Raw genomic sequence first — 16,934 nt, forward strand, 5'->3', positions numbered from 1 at the left:
GGAGCCTGCTTCTCCCTCTGCCTCTGCCTGCCATTCTGTCTGCCTGTATTCCCTCTCTTGCTGTGTCTCCCTCTGTCAAATAAATAAATAAAAGCTTTTTAAAAAAAAATTAAGTCTTCAAAAAAAGAATCCTGAGATATTAATATGTATTATCAAACATTGATAATTAAAACAGCCTGTTAGGGACGCCTGGGTGGCTCAGTTGGTTGGGCAGCTGCCTTCGGCTCAGGTCATGATCCCAGCGTCCTGGGATCGAGTCCCACATCGGGCTCCTTGCTCGTCAGGGAGCCTGCTTCTCCCTCTGCCTCTGCCTGCCATTCTGTCTGCCTGTGCTCGCTCTCTCTCCCTCTCTCTCTCTCTGACAAATAAATAAATAAAAAATCTTAAAAAAAAAAAATGATGCTTATATTTTTAAAATTCCTTATTATAACTCAAACTGGTTTTAGGTTTTATTGCCAGTGAATATGCTTACTGATTTCATTTGAAATTTAAATACTTGTAAAACTTAAGCACATTAAAACAGTTTATCTGGGCTCCGTAGTCACTACATAAGGGCTTTGTTTGGTTGGTTTCCTTTAAGCTAACAAACAGTCGTCTTCAGAAAGAAAACACGAGCAAAATTCTATAAACATTAGTCAGTAGATTATATCGTGTGTACAAAAAAGGCATGTATAAATACATGGAGAGGCTACCATCTATTGTTTGCTGAGTGCCAATAGGCTGCTATAAATTAATTCTAAGATCCACACTATGAAGTAGGAATAAAGAAAAAGGGGTTTTTAGAGTAGGTAGGCCCTGGCATACTTTAGTAAATGGCAGCCGTGGGATTTTTACCCAGATCCATTGAGCAGAAGGCTCATAGTCAACCTTCTATAACATGTTGTCACATACTAAACGCTTTCTGCATGTGTTCCTGCAACGCCCTCAGCTTTCTACTACAAAGCCAACCTAACTGGAACAATTACAGATTGGATAGGTTATTGGAGTGTTTTTAGTGACTAGTAAAATTCAGGACAAACTGGACTATTTGTAGGGGCCTGAAAAGAGAGGATGGGTCTTGAGCAGGATTATAAAGGAGGCAGACATTTATTTGGTGGGTGGAAGGCGTTCTGGGAACAGAAGGAGAAAATGGCATGAGGTCTGTCCTAGAGCAGTGTAAGTCGGGATAAATGTACTGCGTGGCAAGGGAACATGTCTGGCCGGGGTCCATGATCCAGAAGAAAGCATAGCAGGGTGCAGGCATGATTAAGAATCTGAGGAGGTAACCGTGGAGAGATTTGAAGCCTGTGGTAGAATCTCAACTGGAAGATAAAGTAGCAGGGAAAAGAAAAAGGGGATGAGAAGCAACTAAAGTTACAAAGCATTCTACAGTTTAAAAAGTGGTTTTACATCTGTTCTATACGATTCTGTGGAAATCTGTGAAAGGGAATTTTATGGAATTCTTTTTTTTTTTAAAGATTTTATTTATTTATTTGACAGAGAGAGAGAGAGATCATAAATAGGCAGAGAGGCAGGCAGAGGGAGAGGAGGAAACAGGCTCCCCGCTGAGCAGAGAGCCTGATTCGGGGCTCGATCCCAGGACCTTGGGATCATGACCTGAGCCCAAGGCAGAGGCTTAACCCACTGAGCCACCCAGGCGCCCCTACGGAATTCTGATAAATCTTCAAGAGTATGCATGAAGTACCTGACAGGGGAGATGCTGGAGTTTCGAAAGTAGGTGGTTCAGGTGGTAAGTCACTGGGTCCCGGACCAAGCTTGTGGTCATGACAATGGAGGTAAAGCTTCAAAAGGCAGCAGGAGACAGGATAATGCAGTGAATTTGGGGATGGATATAAGAGGAGAATAAAATCTATTCAAGTGATATACATTTAATTAAGAAAGTAGTGCAGCCACAATAAACAGATATCTGGGCTTTCTTTTTTTTTTTTCCTTCTTTCTAGTGAAGAAGCTAAGCTTTGTTTTTATTAAATTCATTCTCTTTGTGATGGTTAAATGTCTGTTAGATTCTTAGTTCTGAACTAAAATGATGAATGAGAGAAAAGGTAAACAGGTATTGGGGAGTGTGTATGTGTGTGTGTGTGTGAGATCCAAATAGAGAAGGGGATTGTAACTAAGGATATGAACTCCACGTGGTGCTAGCCTAGAGGAGTAAGGAGGCCAGGCTAGAATGGTCTGGAAAGATGCTCCGACCAACACAGAGGATGGAGGACAGTCAAGAGGGTGAGAATATACCAGGTCGGTTTGGTGTCTTATGGTGCAAGTTCCTGATTTAGGTGATAAGTTACTCACATGGTCTCTGTCCCCCTTCAAATTCTACATTTTCATATTTCTGTATAAAATTTGGTCTCTACATTCTTATGTATGTAATACATATTATGCATATATGTTCAGGTGTTTCCATCTGAGAAAGGTTAAGTGCTTCTTTTACTGAAGATAGGAAAACAAGGTACCCAGATAATCACATGATGGGTACAAACATTTACAAACACGAACAAAACATAACTTGTCCAAGGGCAGTTGGTAGGACAGACACAAACTTACAAAAAAGATGGAGCTCTGTGATTTTAGACCACATTGTGAGGTTAGTCCCTTGTTCCCTTTACAACCGCCTGGCAATGGCTGCATCATTTTCCAAACCCAAGTGTCATTTAAAAAAAATCCGCAGTGTGTCAAAGGAGCTTGCTGCTTCTCTAACCAGAAAGTGAGCTGAGTGTGCTGGGGGCCACGTTGGTACCTGCTGCTTGTAAGGGCCTGTCTGGGAAAGCATCACCGGCTCAAGCCGTGTTTGAGAGACTACGCTTCCGAGTCATGATTCAGGCTTTTCATTTCCCAGCTCCTCCGTCGTACCCGGACTCCGTCTCCTCGTTGTAGTGTAGCGGCCGTTCTTTATTCCTTTCACCTAGTGGTACGTGTGGCTCTTGCCCAGGTCTTTCATTCCTTAGAGCCATCTGCCAAGGATATATAGTCATGCTTGGTTTTCATTCATAACAATCGACTGACACACACTCAGTAGAAGAAAGTGGCCCAGCGGTTCCTGATGATGATCCAACAATCACTGTCAGTCACCCTTCATCACGAAGTTGAGCTCTCTGACGGAGTTTTCCCCCTCAGGCCTGCGTCACTGGAGAGTGGAAATGGCCAATTACAGTAACATGAGCTATAGCTCTGTTTTGTTTCAGCAGTTCGGTTTTGGCTGTGGAAAATGAGGGTTCCTTCCCCCACCAGTAAATGTACCAGCAACACACGTGGTATCCCGGATTTACTGGTATACCGCTAAGAACAGCACTGAATTTTCCATTTTGAAGTATTTTCCAGGAATAGACGTAAGGCTAGGAAGTAGCGTATTCCATGTGGTAGTTGTCCAGGACATGTTTAGTGCATTGTTAAGATAATCCTCTTTTTGTTCCTTGTGTGTTCTTGGTTGTTTGATATTTTAGCGTGTTATGAGTTCTAGGGCAAATCTCTTTACTTGGGTAGATTCACTGAGTATGACTGTCCCTGAACTTTGGGGAATGCCTGTCCTATATGCATGTGGGAGAGATCTGTTTCTTTTCTTTTTTTTTTTTTTTTTTTTAAAGATTTTGTTTATTTATTTGTCAGAGAGAGAGAGAGAGAGCAAGCACAGGCAGACAGAGTGGCAGGCAGAGGCAGAGGGAGAAGCAGGCTCCCTGATGAGCAAGGAGCCCGATGCGGGACTCGATCCCAGGACGCTGGGATCATGACCTGAGCGGAAGGCAGCTGCTTAACCAACTGAGCCACCCAGGCGTCCCGAGAGATCTGTTTCTTTATCTCTCTCCTGTTCTTGCTCGGAATCCAACATTCACTTGGCTTTGGGAGAAGAATATCTAGCCTTGTAATGAGCCTCCATGTGACAGAGGAAATCACATCCCAGAGACAACAGAGAATGGTCAGGGATCCACGGCTGTCTAACCTGGTGAATGCCAGGGATTGTACCTGTCCCTGCATAACATAATTGAAGGGACGTCTGGTTTTTTTTTGTCTTTGTTTTTTATTAATCTTCATGTTTTTCCTACCTTGTAAATTGGTGGCGGTTTCCAGGGAGACCTGCCCTGTCCAAATGATGTGACTTCATCTTTGTGGAGAGATGTCAGTTGTAGTTGTTCTTTGTGTGGTGTGACCTACTCCCTGACAGTCCTGGGAGACCTTTTCCTATTAGAAATCCATTTATTTGCTTCTGCAAGTTTGGGGTTTTGAGAATTCATCATCTTTATAGAAATAAAAAAGCTATTCTCTAGTAGTATAATCTACTACTTCTTAAATTTTTGGTCTCAAGACCCCTTTTTACATTCTTAAAAATTATGAAGAATTTCCCCCACCAATTTTTTGTTTATGAGGGTTATGGATTGATATTTACCCCATTAGAAATGACAGCAAAATTTTGATACTTATTTCATTAAAAATAACATAATAGACTCATTACACGTTAGTGTTAACTTTTTCTGTAAAAAAACATTTCTCAAAACTTAAGGTCGGGGCGCCTGGGTGGCTCAGTGGGTTAAAGCCTCTGTGTTCAGCTCAGGTCATGATGCCAGGGTTCTGGGATCGAGCCCCACATTGGGTTCTTTGCTCAGCAGGGAGCCTGCTCCCCCCACCCCTGCCTGCCTCTCTGCCTACTTGTGATCTCTGTCTGTCAAATAAATAAATAAAATCTTTAAAAAGAAAAAGAAAAACACCTTAAAATCAGTGACAGTAGTGGCTGTTGTAGTCATCTTGGGCTCCCATAACAAAATGCCGTATACTGAATGGCTTAAACAACAGAAATTTATGTCCTCACAGTTAAGGAGGCTGAAAAGTCCCCATGCTGGCATGGTTGGGCTCTGGTGGAGTCCCTGTCTGGCTTGCAGATGGCAGCTTTCTTACTGTATCCTCAGATGGTCTTTCCTAAGGGTGTATGTGTGTATATGTGTGTGTAGAGGTCTTGCCTTCTCTTCTAAGGCCATCAATGTTATTGGATTAGGGGTTCACCCTTATGACCTCATTTAACCCTACTAACCTCCTAAAAACCCCATTTCCAAATACAGTTGAATTGAGGGTAAGGATTTGATATATGAATGTTGTGGTGACACATTTCTGTCCATAATAGTGGCATTATTTTACATTTTTATACATCTTTTAGAGTCTAGCTTAATAGAAGGTAGTTGTATGCTCATATCTGCCTCTGCATTCAGTCACTTGTGTTTTTTTGATTGACGTTGTTGAAGAAAACAAATACACAGATGGAGAAAAAAGTATTTTAATAGCATGTTTAGGTAACAGTGGATATTCTTTATTGAAACTACACAAACACTGGACAGGTAGTAGCTTATGAGTTAGTTGCAGAGTAGAACCAGAAACTGTATTAATGAACTTCTGATACTCTGTTAGTTTAAAATTTATTTGTCTGTCTTGTACCTTGAGTGAATGCATAGTTGTGTAACAATATATGGTAGCTAGTTGGAAAATATCAATTCACTGAATTATCTGGATCTTCTAAATATTGACACATTTCATCATGCAGTATTTTTTAAAAATCACATCATCACCACCAATTTCATTAGAAAAATCTTTAAATATTGGAAAAGCTGTCAAACTCACAGTAAATCTAAGTTTTCCAAAATTCTCGTTTTTGCTTGAAAGCTCAATTTTTATCATTGGAAACAAATATTGTCAGTTTCCTTCATCCATTTTCAAGAAAATTACTGCCAAGTTTTTAAGTCTGAGTAACTGTGGTTTGTTAGTTATTCTTTCAAATAAGGACGAAAAAAGATGGCTAGGTCAGCTTGCAAGTAGAATAATCCTAGAAGTGCTTTTCCTCAAGACACTTGTTTTTTAATAAGTAGCAGAAGTGCTTTATGCAGGCTTCTCATTTCATCGTAGAGAATATAGAAAGGGTGTATATTCATTGGTCAAGATTGAATAAAATTAATACTTTTTACTGCATCATCAAGGTTTTCTTTGAAGTTTTTAATTGTAATTTCAGTATAGTTAACATGGAGTGTTATAATAGTTTCAGGTGTACAGTACAGTGATAGAGCAATTCCTTACATTATCCGTGCTCATCACAGTATGTACACTTTTAATCCCCATCCCCTAATTCACCCATCCCTCTATCCACCTCCCCTCTGGTAACCATCAGTGTGTTCTCTATAGTTAAATCTCTTTCTTTCTCTCTTTTTTTCCTCTGTTTTGTTTCTTAAATTCTACATTATGAGTGAAATCACATGGTATTTGTTGCTCTCTAGCTGACTTCTTTTGCTTAGCATAATACTCTTTAGTTCTATCTGTGTTGTTGCAGATGGCAAGATTTCATTCTTTTTTATGGCCGAATAATAATCCATTGTGCGTGTACACACACACACACACACACACACACACACCCCCCCCCCCCCCCCCCCCCCCCTACATCTTCTTCATCCATCTATGGATGGATACCCGGACTGCTTCTACAATTTGGCTATTGTAAATAATGCTGCAATAAACATGGGGGTGCATGTATCTCTTGAATTAGTGTTTTTGTATTTTTTGGGTAAATACCCAGTAGTGCAATTGCTGGGTCATAGGGTAGTTCTATTTTCAACTTTTTGAGGAACCTCCACACTGTTTTCCACAGTGGGTGCACCAGTTTGCATTCCCACCAGCAGTGCACGAGGGTTCCTTTTTTCCCACATCCTTGCCAATACTTGTTGTTTCTTCTGTTTTTTATTTTCTCTATTCTGACAGGTGTGAGATGATATCTTCTTGTAGTTTTGATTTGCCTTTCCCTGTGGTTTTGATTTGCCTTTCCCTGATGATGAGTGATGTTGAGCGTCTTCTCATGTGTCTGTTGGCCATCTGGATGTCTTCTTTGAAGAAATGTCTGTTCATATCATCTGCCCATTTTTAATAGGATTATGTGTTTTTTTGGCTCTTGAGTTGTATCAGTTTATATATATATATGTGTTAATATATATAAACATAAATAAATATATATTTAGATATATAAAAATATATATATTTTAAATTCAGTCATGTTTTCTTTTCTTTTTTTTATAAAGATTTTATTTATTTATTTGACAGAGAGAGAGAGAGAGTTCGCAAGTAGGCAGAGGCAGGCAGAGGGAGGGGGGAAGCAGGCTCCCTGCTGAGCAGAGAGCCCGATGTGGGGCTCGATCCCAGGACCCTGAGATCATGACCTGAGCTGAAGGCAGATGCTTAACCCACTGAGCCACCCAGGCCCCCCTTTATATATTTGAATACCAAGTCTTTATGAGATATGCCCTTTCATCAAGGGTATTCTTAAGTGAAACTGGCCTTTTTTTTTTTTTTTTTTTTGAACTGAGACTCTCTTGAATACACTGATTCCTAGAATACTTGGTGCCACTGCCTTGAGTCATGCCAAGGCAGCAGTGGTTTTCTTCACCTGCTATTGCTTTTGTACTACCAGTGCGAATGTCTACTCAGTGAAAAAGGCAAGTAACACCTTAGCGTCATTATAAAAATAGTTTTGACCTTACAGATGCTGTGAAAGAGGCTCAGAGACCCTTGGTGTTCAAGAACCATGTTTAAAGAACTGCTTCCCAAATGCACGGTCAGCTGTATTGTTGGGCTGGGTGGAAGTGGTTCCAGGTCGCTGAGAGTGAGGTCTTCCTGATGAAGACCCAAGACTGGGGTAGAGCACAGAAGAAAGTAAAGATGTGGAATGAGAGGAGGACAGAGCTGTGGACAAACCTCAGGCCTTTGCCTGTTTGTGGACTGAGGCCTTTGATCTAGCCAATGAAGAGTTCTTGTCTTCAAGGGCTCTAAATTCATAGCATATCTTTGCTAGATTTAAACTGATTTGTGATTCAGGCATGAAGAGAGCATGGATTGACATCTGTCTCCTGAGCAGAGCTCAGGATCTGTGATGAAAATGCCACGGGATTTAAACAACTCCTGCCATGTGTTGTTGCTACAATGCAGTGAACATATGATGACCACTAAAAGTGTGTCACCGTGTCCCCTCCCTTGCGTGGCTTGACCAAACTGGATATGCTCAAAGGATGAATCTATGAGAAGTGAATGAAATACAGTGTTAGGCCTTCTGCTTTGGAGGGGTGTGATGGGTAAGTCATCCCAGAGATGACCGAGGGCCTTATCTCCTCACTTAGTCCTCAGAAAGTTGTCTTGCATTGCAATGTATTTTGGTCTTCCTCCTTTAGGAACAGAAGCCTTGAAAGAATCCGTATGAGTTCTTACTGATGACCAAGAGATGTGTCTTGTATTAAAGCCAGAAAGAGTCAAGTCAGACATTGGGAATATTTCCGAAAGATGTCATTTATGAAGAATTATATTGTGGAGCCTTACTGTTGTGCATTTAGTGAAGGTCATCTTTTTTTAGGGGAGTGATTAAAAATGCATTTCTCATTTAAGGTGTGGTGTTTCAACACGTTATTCTTTGGGGGTTTTGCCAGCCCTTTGCTTCTATGTCAGGATTCTTTACTCAGTACAGCAAAATACATACATGAAAAGTAAAAGAGTCATCTGGCTGTTCCGTGTGGTTGGTGCCAAAACATCTGGATGTTTGGAAACATCTGGAAAAGCAACTGAAGTTTTCACCAGGGTGATCAGCATGATGTGGATGAAACCCCTGGCTCATAATCACATGATTTACCAGTTCAGCATCGATAGAAGTGTTCTATTAACTCATGAAGAAGGAGGGTTGAATAGTTCTTAGAATACATTCAGTTGTTTAGCTTCCAGTCATTTTCAGTGAAGTGAGAGAGATGAGGCCGTTGAGTTTCAGAATGCTTCAATTCAGCGAACATTTCTGCCCTTATATCCCTGGACACATGAGAACCAACAGTAGGTCCGAGTGGTCTGCTTCTGTCCCAGCAGCCACTGGGGAACCAGGGGATGAAATGTCTGGTTCCTGTAGGAGAATGAGCGCACAGAGCCCTTCGAGCACACGATGCCCCAGCAGAGTGGCTTTGTCTTCTTTTGGTCAGGGCATCATGGCGTCAGACAGTCCTCAGGCTGCTGGTGCTCCCAGTGGAAGGTAAAGAAATGCTCTTCACCTAGAACTAACTATGAAATAGCTGTTTACTTCATGCAGCCCTGAGAAAGAAAACAGAACTTTTGTTCCCGGGCAGCCCCCCGAGAAGGGCCGTCTAATCAGTCATAATAGACTGTGCCTCTAGAAAACGGTGCCTTCCTGCAGGGAGCCCTGCGGATCACAGGGGCCTATTGTGAGAAAAGAAAAAGAAAGTATTGAAGCAGGCACCCGGCAACAGGGCAAGGAGGAAACACTTAAGCGAGGGGCCTTTAATTTTTATATAACTAACCCAGAAGCCTATTTTATAGCCACCTCATAAGAGTCAGGCTTCAGTCTGGCTGCAGACTTTGTGTGGTGCCCTGGGAGCCATTGCTGGGGAAGCCGAAGACAGTCATTGACCTTGAAGGGGGACGGAAAGGTGGCTGAAGGCTGGCCGTCTGTTGTTCATTTCAACATCTGGCTAGCAAGGAGACTCTTTATTACAGGGTTTTGTAAAACCATCTTTCCTCCACCAGGAGCCTTGAGGGAAATCATCCCCTCACCCCTGCTCACCCTCAGAGACACTGTAAACCACTGCCTCTGTTAAATCCAGGCCCCAGATGTAGCCGCATGGCTCGGGACACTGTTCAGAAATGTCTTTGACAGATGTTGGAGAACGGAGTAGAGTTGTTTTTTGGCAGGAGCTATGCTCTCGCTTCAGTTCTCCCTGAAGTGGAAATGTCTCCCGCTTGTCCCAGGTGTGGCCCGTTTTCATCTGGGCAGAGAGGGTCGGATCGATTTTGTAAGCACGGGGGAGCCAGATGCCGGGAGAGCACGCTTGGGCCCTTACATGCAGGTCCCCGGGCTTGCTGTGGCTGAGGGCATCTCTCTCCGTTTGGTTTGTGTCGAGTTTCCAGGCTGGTCAGTTTGGGAATATCTGGTTATATTACCATGCCTATGTTAGAATTTTAGAACTTTAAGTATCAAGTGAGGGTTCCCCCCCCCCCAAACTTCAATGAAACTTCAATGAAACTTTTTTCAATGAAATTTTACCAGGCAACTCAGTAAAACAGAGTTGGGTAAATGAGGACAGAAGTCCCAGGATCCTTTCTTATTTGTGTTTTTCCTTCCCCTCCCAAGCTCCCCACCTTTGGAGCCTCCTCCTCCCCTTCTTCTGTAATGCTTATGGCTTCCTAAAAGAAGCCTTGAAAACAAGCAGTATAACCTGAGGCTCTTTTTTTTAAACCTTTTTTTTTTTTAAGTGTTCCAAGATTATTTATGCACCACACCCAGTGCTCCATGCTATACATGCCCTCCACAATACCCACCACCAGGATCACCCACCCCCCCCCCCACCCCGAACCCTCCCCTCCAAAACCTTCAGTTTGTTTCTCAGAGTCCACAGTCTCTCAGGGTTCTTCTCCCCCTCCCATTTCCTCCAACTCACTTCTCCTCTCCTTCTCCCAATGTCCTCCATGTCATTCCTTATGTTCCACAAGTAAGTGAGACCATAAGATAATTGACTCTCTCTGCTTAACTTATTTCACTCAGCATAATCTCCTCCGGTCCCGTCCATGTTGGTAGAAAAGTTGGGTATTCATCCTTTCTGATGGAGGCATAATACTCCATTGTATATATGGACCACATCTTCTTTATTCCATTCATCTGTTGAAGGTCAGCTTGGCTCTTTCCACAGTTTGGCGACTGTGGCCGTTGCTGCTTTGAATATTGGGGTACAGATGGCCCTTCTTTTCACTACATCTGTATCTTTGGGGTAAATACCCAGTAGTGCAATTGCAGGGTCATAGGGTAGCTCTATTTTTAATTTCTTAAGGAATCTCCACACTGTTTTCCAAAGTGTCTGCACCAACTTGCATTCCCACCAACAGGGCTCCCCTTTCTCCACATCCTTTCCAGCACTTGTTGTTTACTGTCTTGTTAATTATGGCCATTCTGATTGGTGTAAAGTGATGACTTAAGGCTCTTAAACTAATGAATGTGAAAACTCAAGTCCAGAGATCCCAGAGACGACCATGTCATCCAGGCTAACAGCAGGGTAGTGGCAGGGCTATGACCTATAAGGTGGGTTTTCTGGTCCCGTTTGGTCCTGTTTCTGCCCTCATACACCTTCACCCCCATCAGTGTTAGAGCTGCAAGACGCAAAGAGGTGTGGACGTCAGGCAGGACCTCAGGGATGGGTGAGTGTTTAGTAAAGTGAAATCTGTGGTCCAGGATCCCAGCCTGAGGCCTGTTGCTTTAGACTGTGTCAGTCAGGGCCAGTGTGTTTATTCACATGACACTGATAGATAAATGAAGATGCCTCTGAAGTTTCCTGCGGAGTACATGGCTTTCCAGAGCATAAACTTTTATTTTCTGGCAGCCTTGGCTGTTAGTCGTGGAAGCCTAATTCCTGTCAGTGTTCCATGCCCAAAAGCCTCCTCGACAGTCTACCCTGCTTGGCCTTTCTGTGGCTGCTATTTCTTAAATTTGCTCCATACCCCACCTACTTCAGTGGCACCTTGGCACTGATGGAGGAACCGGGTGTTAAAGCTAGTGGGGGGATGGGAATCAATACCACTGATGATGTGAAAGGCAAGAAATGACCTATCTCAGTTGCCACGGAACAGTTTTTTTTACTTGAAAGTTTTCCGATCATGTATTGTCTGGCCTTCGTTGGCAGATGGAAGTTATATGCAGGAACATGTAACAGTCAGCAACACATACAAGCAGATACACTCCTGGCTTTTATATATGTTTTGATGAAGTTCTTGAGGGCGTCCCCATGAAGTCAGAGTGTGGATTCTGAGCATAACTGAGCAGCGGTGTCTTGTTCCTTTCATCCTCGCCATTTTCTGAAGCCAGGTCAGTTTCAAAGGGGAGAAGAGGCGTGTTCAGCCATGACTGTTCTGCTTGAACCAAGTGTGTGGGGTGGTCCAGATGTGAGTGGTATGAGCGGAGACTGCTTTCCTTTGATGCCGAGCACAACTTTACCGGCCTCCCCCAGACATATCTCCCCATTTCCTGTGGGATTGCAGTATATGCTTGTTTAAAGATTGCTAAAGTAATGTAGAAACAAATGTGAATTTAGTTTGCATGCTTCCCTTCCTTCAGCAGAAATAAAGGGGGGCGGGTCGCTGGCCTCTGGAGTCCCTGCTGTTCCTGTGGAACAGTATCCGAAAACGCGGCCCTGAACTCGTTAGTTGAGATCGTCAGCAGAGCTGCGCACTGAAACCTTTACCGAGAGGGACATGGTAGAGCTGACAGGGGAGGCCCTTCTGGTTCTCACAGTGGGTGAGGGGAGCGGTCAGCCAGATCATCCATTCAGAGTCTCCCAAAACTGCCGTTGCCGTTGGCAACATGTCATCTTGTGTTTTTGGATTCTTCTCACCAAGTGCATCACCGCTGTAAATTGGAAGATATTGAAATATTATTTTTAACTGTTAAAGGTATTTCTCTGTTTCTTAACACAGATGTTCTTAGCAGGGATTTGTCTGTTGACAGGATCCCCTCTAAAGAAATGCATATATTCAAAGCTTTTCTTAATGTCCATTTCAGTCTGGTCTGTCAGGATGGTATGTGATGTTTGGGATCTTTACCCAGCTTGAAATTAATCTAATACTGCTTGTTCTAGATTTGATGCTTTCTTTCGTTCTTCTTCTTTTTTTTTTTTAAGACAGGCTGTGAATAGTTGGTTTTCTTGCTGCCCACAAGTGCTTTCCTCAGCCATATAAATTGCCTTTTTTCTAATGCCTTGCACACAACTTCTGATTATTTGGGAGTTCCCTTATTGATTGTACCTCTGCCGGGCGGTGCGTCCATCCCTGCTGCGTTCCCTTGACACTCAGTTCTGGTAACTGGAGACTTAATGATCTAGTTATCTGGTTTATAATTGGTAGTCAGAAAGGCTGGGGTTGAGTCTGCTAGTCTATATTATTTAAGCTATGGTTTAGCAGCCACGCGTACTTGTTAAAACACAGATTCCTAGTTCCATTGTGGGGATTCTACACACTCACTCAGTGTGTCCTGATTTAGACTCCAGGAATCTGCCATTTGTAGAAGTTCATGGAAGATTCTGGTGCAAGCACATCAAGTATGCGCCCGGTGTAATGACCGTGGTTTTTAACAGTAACATTTTTCATCTCTGCCGGTGTCTCAGATAATTCTGGAATGCTTTAAGTGATGGTCTTGGGTCTATCTGCACAGGCTCGGCTGTGCTGGAGAAGGAACGTCAGCCGGGCTGGCTGCTGGAGACCTGGCTCTGGCTTCTCTACTGACCTTTCATCAAGTTACAGTTGTTCGCTCTGTCTAGGTTTCCGTCTCATTCATAAATCGAGGGTACCAGGTACCTAACAGATTCTTGACATTCTTTCATTTGAAGGGTTCTGCCCGCCTCCGAGTTGTACTCCTCATCGCTGTTCGTTGATGGCTCCTGCTTCTTCTAGTTCTCTGGGTGCCTGGCGGCTCAGCGGAACTTTAATCTCCGCTTCGGGTAGCTGCTGGCTGTTTGCAGACCCAGGGCAGTTTCTATTCCTTTCTTCTGCCCCTACCAACCTCCCAGGACAGGTGGATGTAAACCGTTCCCCTGGGAAACAACTGCTTATGTTGGGGCTTCTCTTAAAATTCAGGTTGTAATTTTGACCCTTTCCATGTCCAGCCTTGGCAGTTTTCACCCACTGGGCTCTTGTTGCAGGCTAGGGACTTTTGTGCCTCTGGGCAGATGTGGCTGCTGTCGTGCTCTAGGGAACCGTGCTTGGAATGCCTCACCTCTGTGCCCCCCAACAAATCTTTTGCTTCCAGAAACTTGCTGCCTCTTCTCTAAGAAGGGCTGTGGAGTTGCTTCAGAATGGCCTGGGTTGCCTTTAAAATTGTGCATGTGCGTGTCACCCAGCCCTGCCTGGTCCTCTTGAATCCAGCACTCTTGGGTGGGTTTGGACATGTGTGTTTTTTGAAGACTTGACTTTAAATGCTCTCTTTGGAGCCATCTTCTCTTCCTCTGGACTGAGTTTTTACTGTAATTATTTTTTGTTAAGGGAGGTGTAAATAAGTGGGGGGTTGTCATCAGAATACAGTAAAGTGTGATCTGTGTCTGTTGAGAAAATTAAGCTGTTTCAAGACCTTGGTGACCCTCCGAGACTGAAGGCTTAACACAGCACACAGTTGAGGCACAGGAACCATTGCTAAAGCCATAATCCTGGTGCCGGTCTGCTCTTCTTTCATCAGTGTGTCAGAGTGGGAAAGTCGTTCTTCCTTTCCTTAAAGTGTATTTTCACGTGATTACTCATTTGTCCTTTTTTCAGTGTAATTCAACAAAGATTATCGGGAACTTACAACATGGTAAGCATTGTTCTAGATGCTGAAGATAAGAGTAGTGAACAAAAATTGCCGTCTTCTTGAATCTTTCTTTTTATATATGTGTGTATATATATGTGGGATTTAACATAATGGAACTAAATGGCTGCTGTATAGCACTATGAAGTGTCATTTTAGGGAAATTCTTCAGGACCATCCTTTGTATTGCTAAGGTGACAAATTGAACTGGAAAATTGAGTCAAGCATGTGAAACCCAGATTAAATTCAAAATATTAAGACCAGAGACTGTGTCTTATTCACATTATACATAGCTCATGGGTATTGAGGTACATATTTTCTGAAGGCAAAAAGAATAATCCAGTGGGTTCCAAAAAAAGGTAGCCAAGGTCACTGGCAGAATTAAAGTTTATCCTTTGATTTTGGGACTAAGTCTCCAAAGAGTTCTTCTTTGTTACAAATCTTCCTTTGACTCTGTGTTTTTAACTCCTGTGTAGACCCAGATACTTTGGGGGTCCTGGAGTTTACAGTAATTTACCTGCCTCTTTAACCTGTTGAGTGAAAGCATTAATTTGAGGTGAATGTTTCAGGCCTAAGGGGTGCTACTTCATAAATTACTACAAGCTTCTGTACTTTCCTTGAATGGATTAATATAGCTTCCCAAGTGTCTCCTCTAATAGTAGGTACTTTACTTTATGGTGTCTACCTCTTTGTTGTGGTTTATGCACTAAAATTATTTGATTTAGATATAATAGGAATGTTTTCAATCTGCTTTCAAGGAATTTAAATGCTACATTGTTCAAATCTTTTAGCACGCCTGTTTTCAAAGTGCTTTTGTAAAAAGGAAAACAAGGTATGGGGGGGAAGGGGCTGTTTTTGTTTTTGTTTTTTTAAACCATAACATCTTGGGATTCTGAGTGTGGGCTAAAAAAATGATGGACTGCAAAGATAACCAATAAAAGAAAAACACATTCGATAGAGATTTCAGGATATCAAGGGAACATTTAAAAGAAACCAAGGGCCTGGCTCAAGTTGGTACTTATGAGTTAACTGACTTAGAAGAGTAGTAAATAGTGTGTGAGCGAGGCAATAAAAAGATATTCTGGAAATAATTATTAATGCTAAAATTCCTGCATCTCATTTTAGAATGCCTATGTTTGGAATTTCATATGCATGATGAAAATGTGTATTTCAGGTTTGTGGAGAAAAACAGCGCTTTGAGAAGTTGATGGAACATTTCAGGAATGAAGACAATAACATAGATTTTATGGTGAGTTATTCCAGTACTATGTTACATTCAATAAAGCAAACTCCGTTTCTGTGCTTTTTTCCTAAATCCATTTATATTCATATATTATACATATGTGTGTATGTATGTGCTTATAAATGTTACAAAGGACAGAAAATTGAGCATAGTATGCTATAGATTCAGTCTAGAGTGTTCCTCACACTCTGTGTTTTCCCCTTATAGGGGAAATTGGTGTTTATTTCCAGTTTTATCCCTCATGTGCTGCATAGCAAATAAAGGGTGAAGCCATGTGTTTGGGGAAAGGACATTCACTCCTGGTACAAATTCCTGCAATTGCCAGTTTTAGCTGTCAGTCAAGAAAGTAGAAACCAAGAATCTTGACCATTTTGTCTTTTGCACACCCCAGCCTGTGGCTTTCTCCAGACTACATTCTCAAAGACTAAAGCTCATTGGTTTGTAGAATTGAACTGTATGCCTCCCCCAAACTATTATACAGCAGTGATTTCTACCCCTGCTCCCCGCCCCATTCCCCTTGATCTCTTTCCCGCTCTGGTAGCTGTGAGCATGTCAGTATATTAGCATGGTAGTTCACTTGCAAGGACGTGTGGTTCAACAGCAGCACTGTCCTCTCCAGGGACGAACAGCAAAAGGAGTGTGAGCACTGCTGAATTTTTAGACTTAAATCTTAATCTTGGGGTGAAGATGGAAATATACCCTAGACAATTTCTGAGACACACGACCCATGAGTGCACCCAGATCTGCAGGCTTTCTCTGACCCAATCTGGTTGACCTTGGGTGACTCCTGAGCCTAGGCGATCTCACAGGGGCTTCATCTCTCAGCTCACCTCCAGCTTGGAGCAGGTACCCGGCCAGTTCTTACATTGTCCAGTCTGTTCAAACCTGCGTGGAGGGTGCCAGGCATGGTTTTATTTAACTTGGTTCAACAGCCATAAACCATGAAACATAGTTTTGCAGATTTCTAACCCTTTCATGTGAAAAAATTTTCTGGGTCCTTAAATTTTATGTGCATCCTAGCCCTCAACCCCTTCCAAATTCTATGAGAATGATGAGGTCATTTTAGAGAAACTCTTCTGTTCCATCAAAGCTGGTTACTTGCTTTTTTAAAAAAAAAAAAAAAAAAAGGCAAACAACGTGAAACAAGGAGTACTTTCACATTGGCTTTTTAATTTTGTTGTTAGGAATTTCTGAAGCGTTGAAGGCCTGTGTTGGCACGAATGATAAGTACGTGAAGAATCCATACATGGCTCACTTTACCAGTTTTTTTCCTCTGCCTTCAGAGGGGCAACTTCTTTGTCCCTGAAAGCTGAGGTTGCAAACTGGAGGCTCCCACACCGAAGCCAACCTACAGGCTTGTGAGCTGGGTCTGAC

General features: G+C 42.6%; 1 protein-coding gene across 4 annotated transcripts in view; it reads left to right on the forward strand.

Moving 5' to 3' along the window:
* Nucleotides 1-16,934, forward strand: part of LOC111158700 (formin like 2) — a 320,132-nt gene that overhangs the window by 268,002 nt on the left and 35,196 nt on the right. For all 4 annotated transcript variants that reach the window (XM_022521031.1, XM_022521096.1, XM_022520953.1 and 1 more), the window contains exon 10: nucleotides 15,492-15,566. In XM_022521031.1, the coding sequence (XP_022376739.1) occupies nucleotides 15,492-15,566 (75 nt within the window). The remainder of the gene's footprint in view (nucleotides 1-15,491; nucleotides 15,567-16,934) is intronic.

Source organism: Enhydra lutris, unplaced genomic scaffold, assembly GCF_002288905.1.
Source record: "Enhydra lutris kenyoni isolate GAN:26980312 unplaced genomic scaffold, ASM228890v2 scaffoldscaffold1, whole genome shotgun sequence".
NCBI classification, from domain to species: domain Eukaryota; kingdom Metazoa; phylum Chordata; class Mammalia; order Carnivora; family Mustelidae; genus Enhydra; species Enhydra lutris.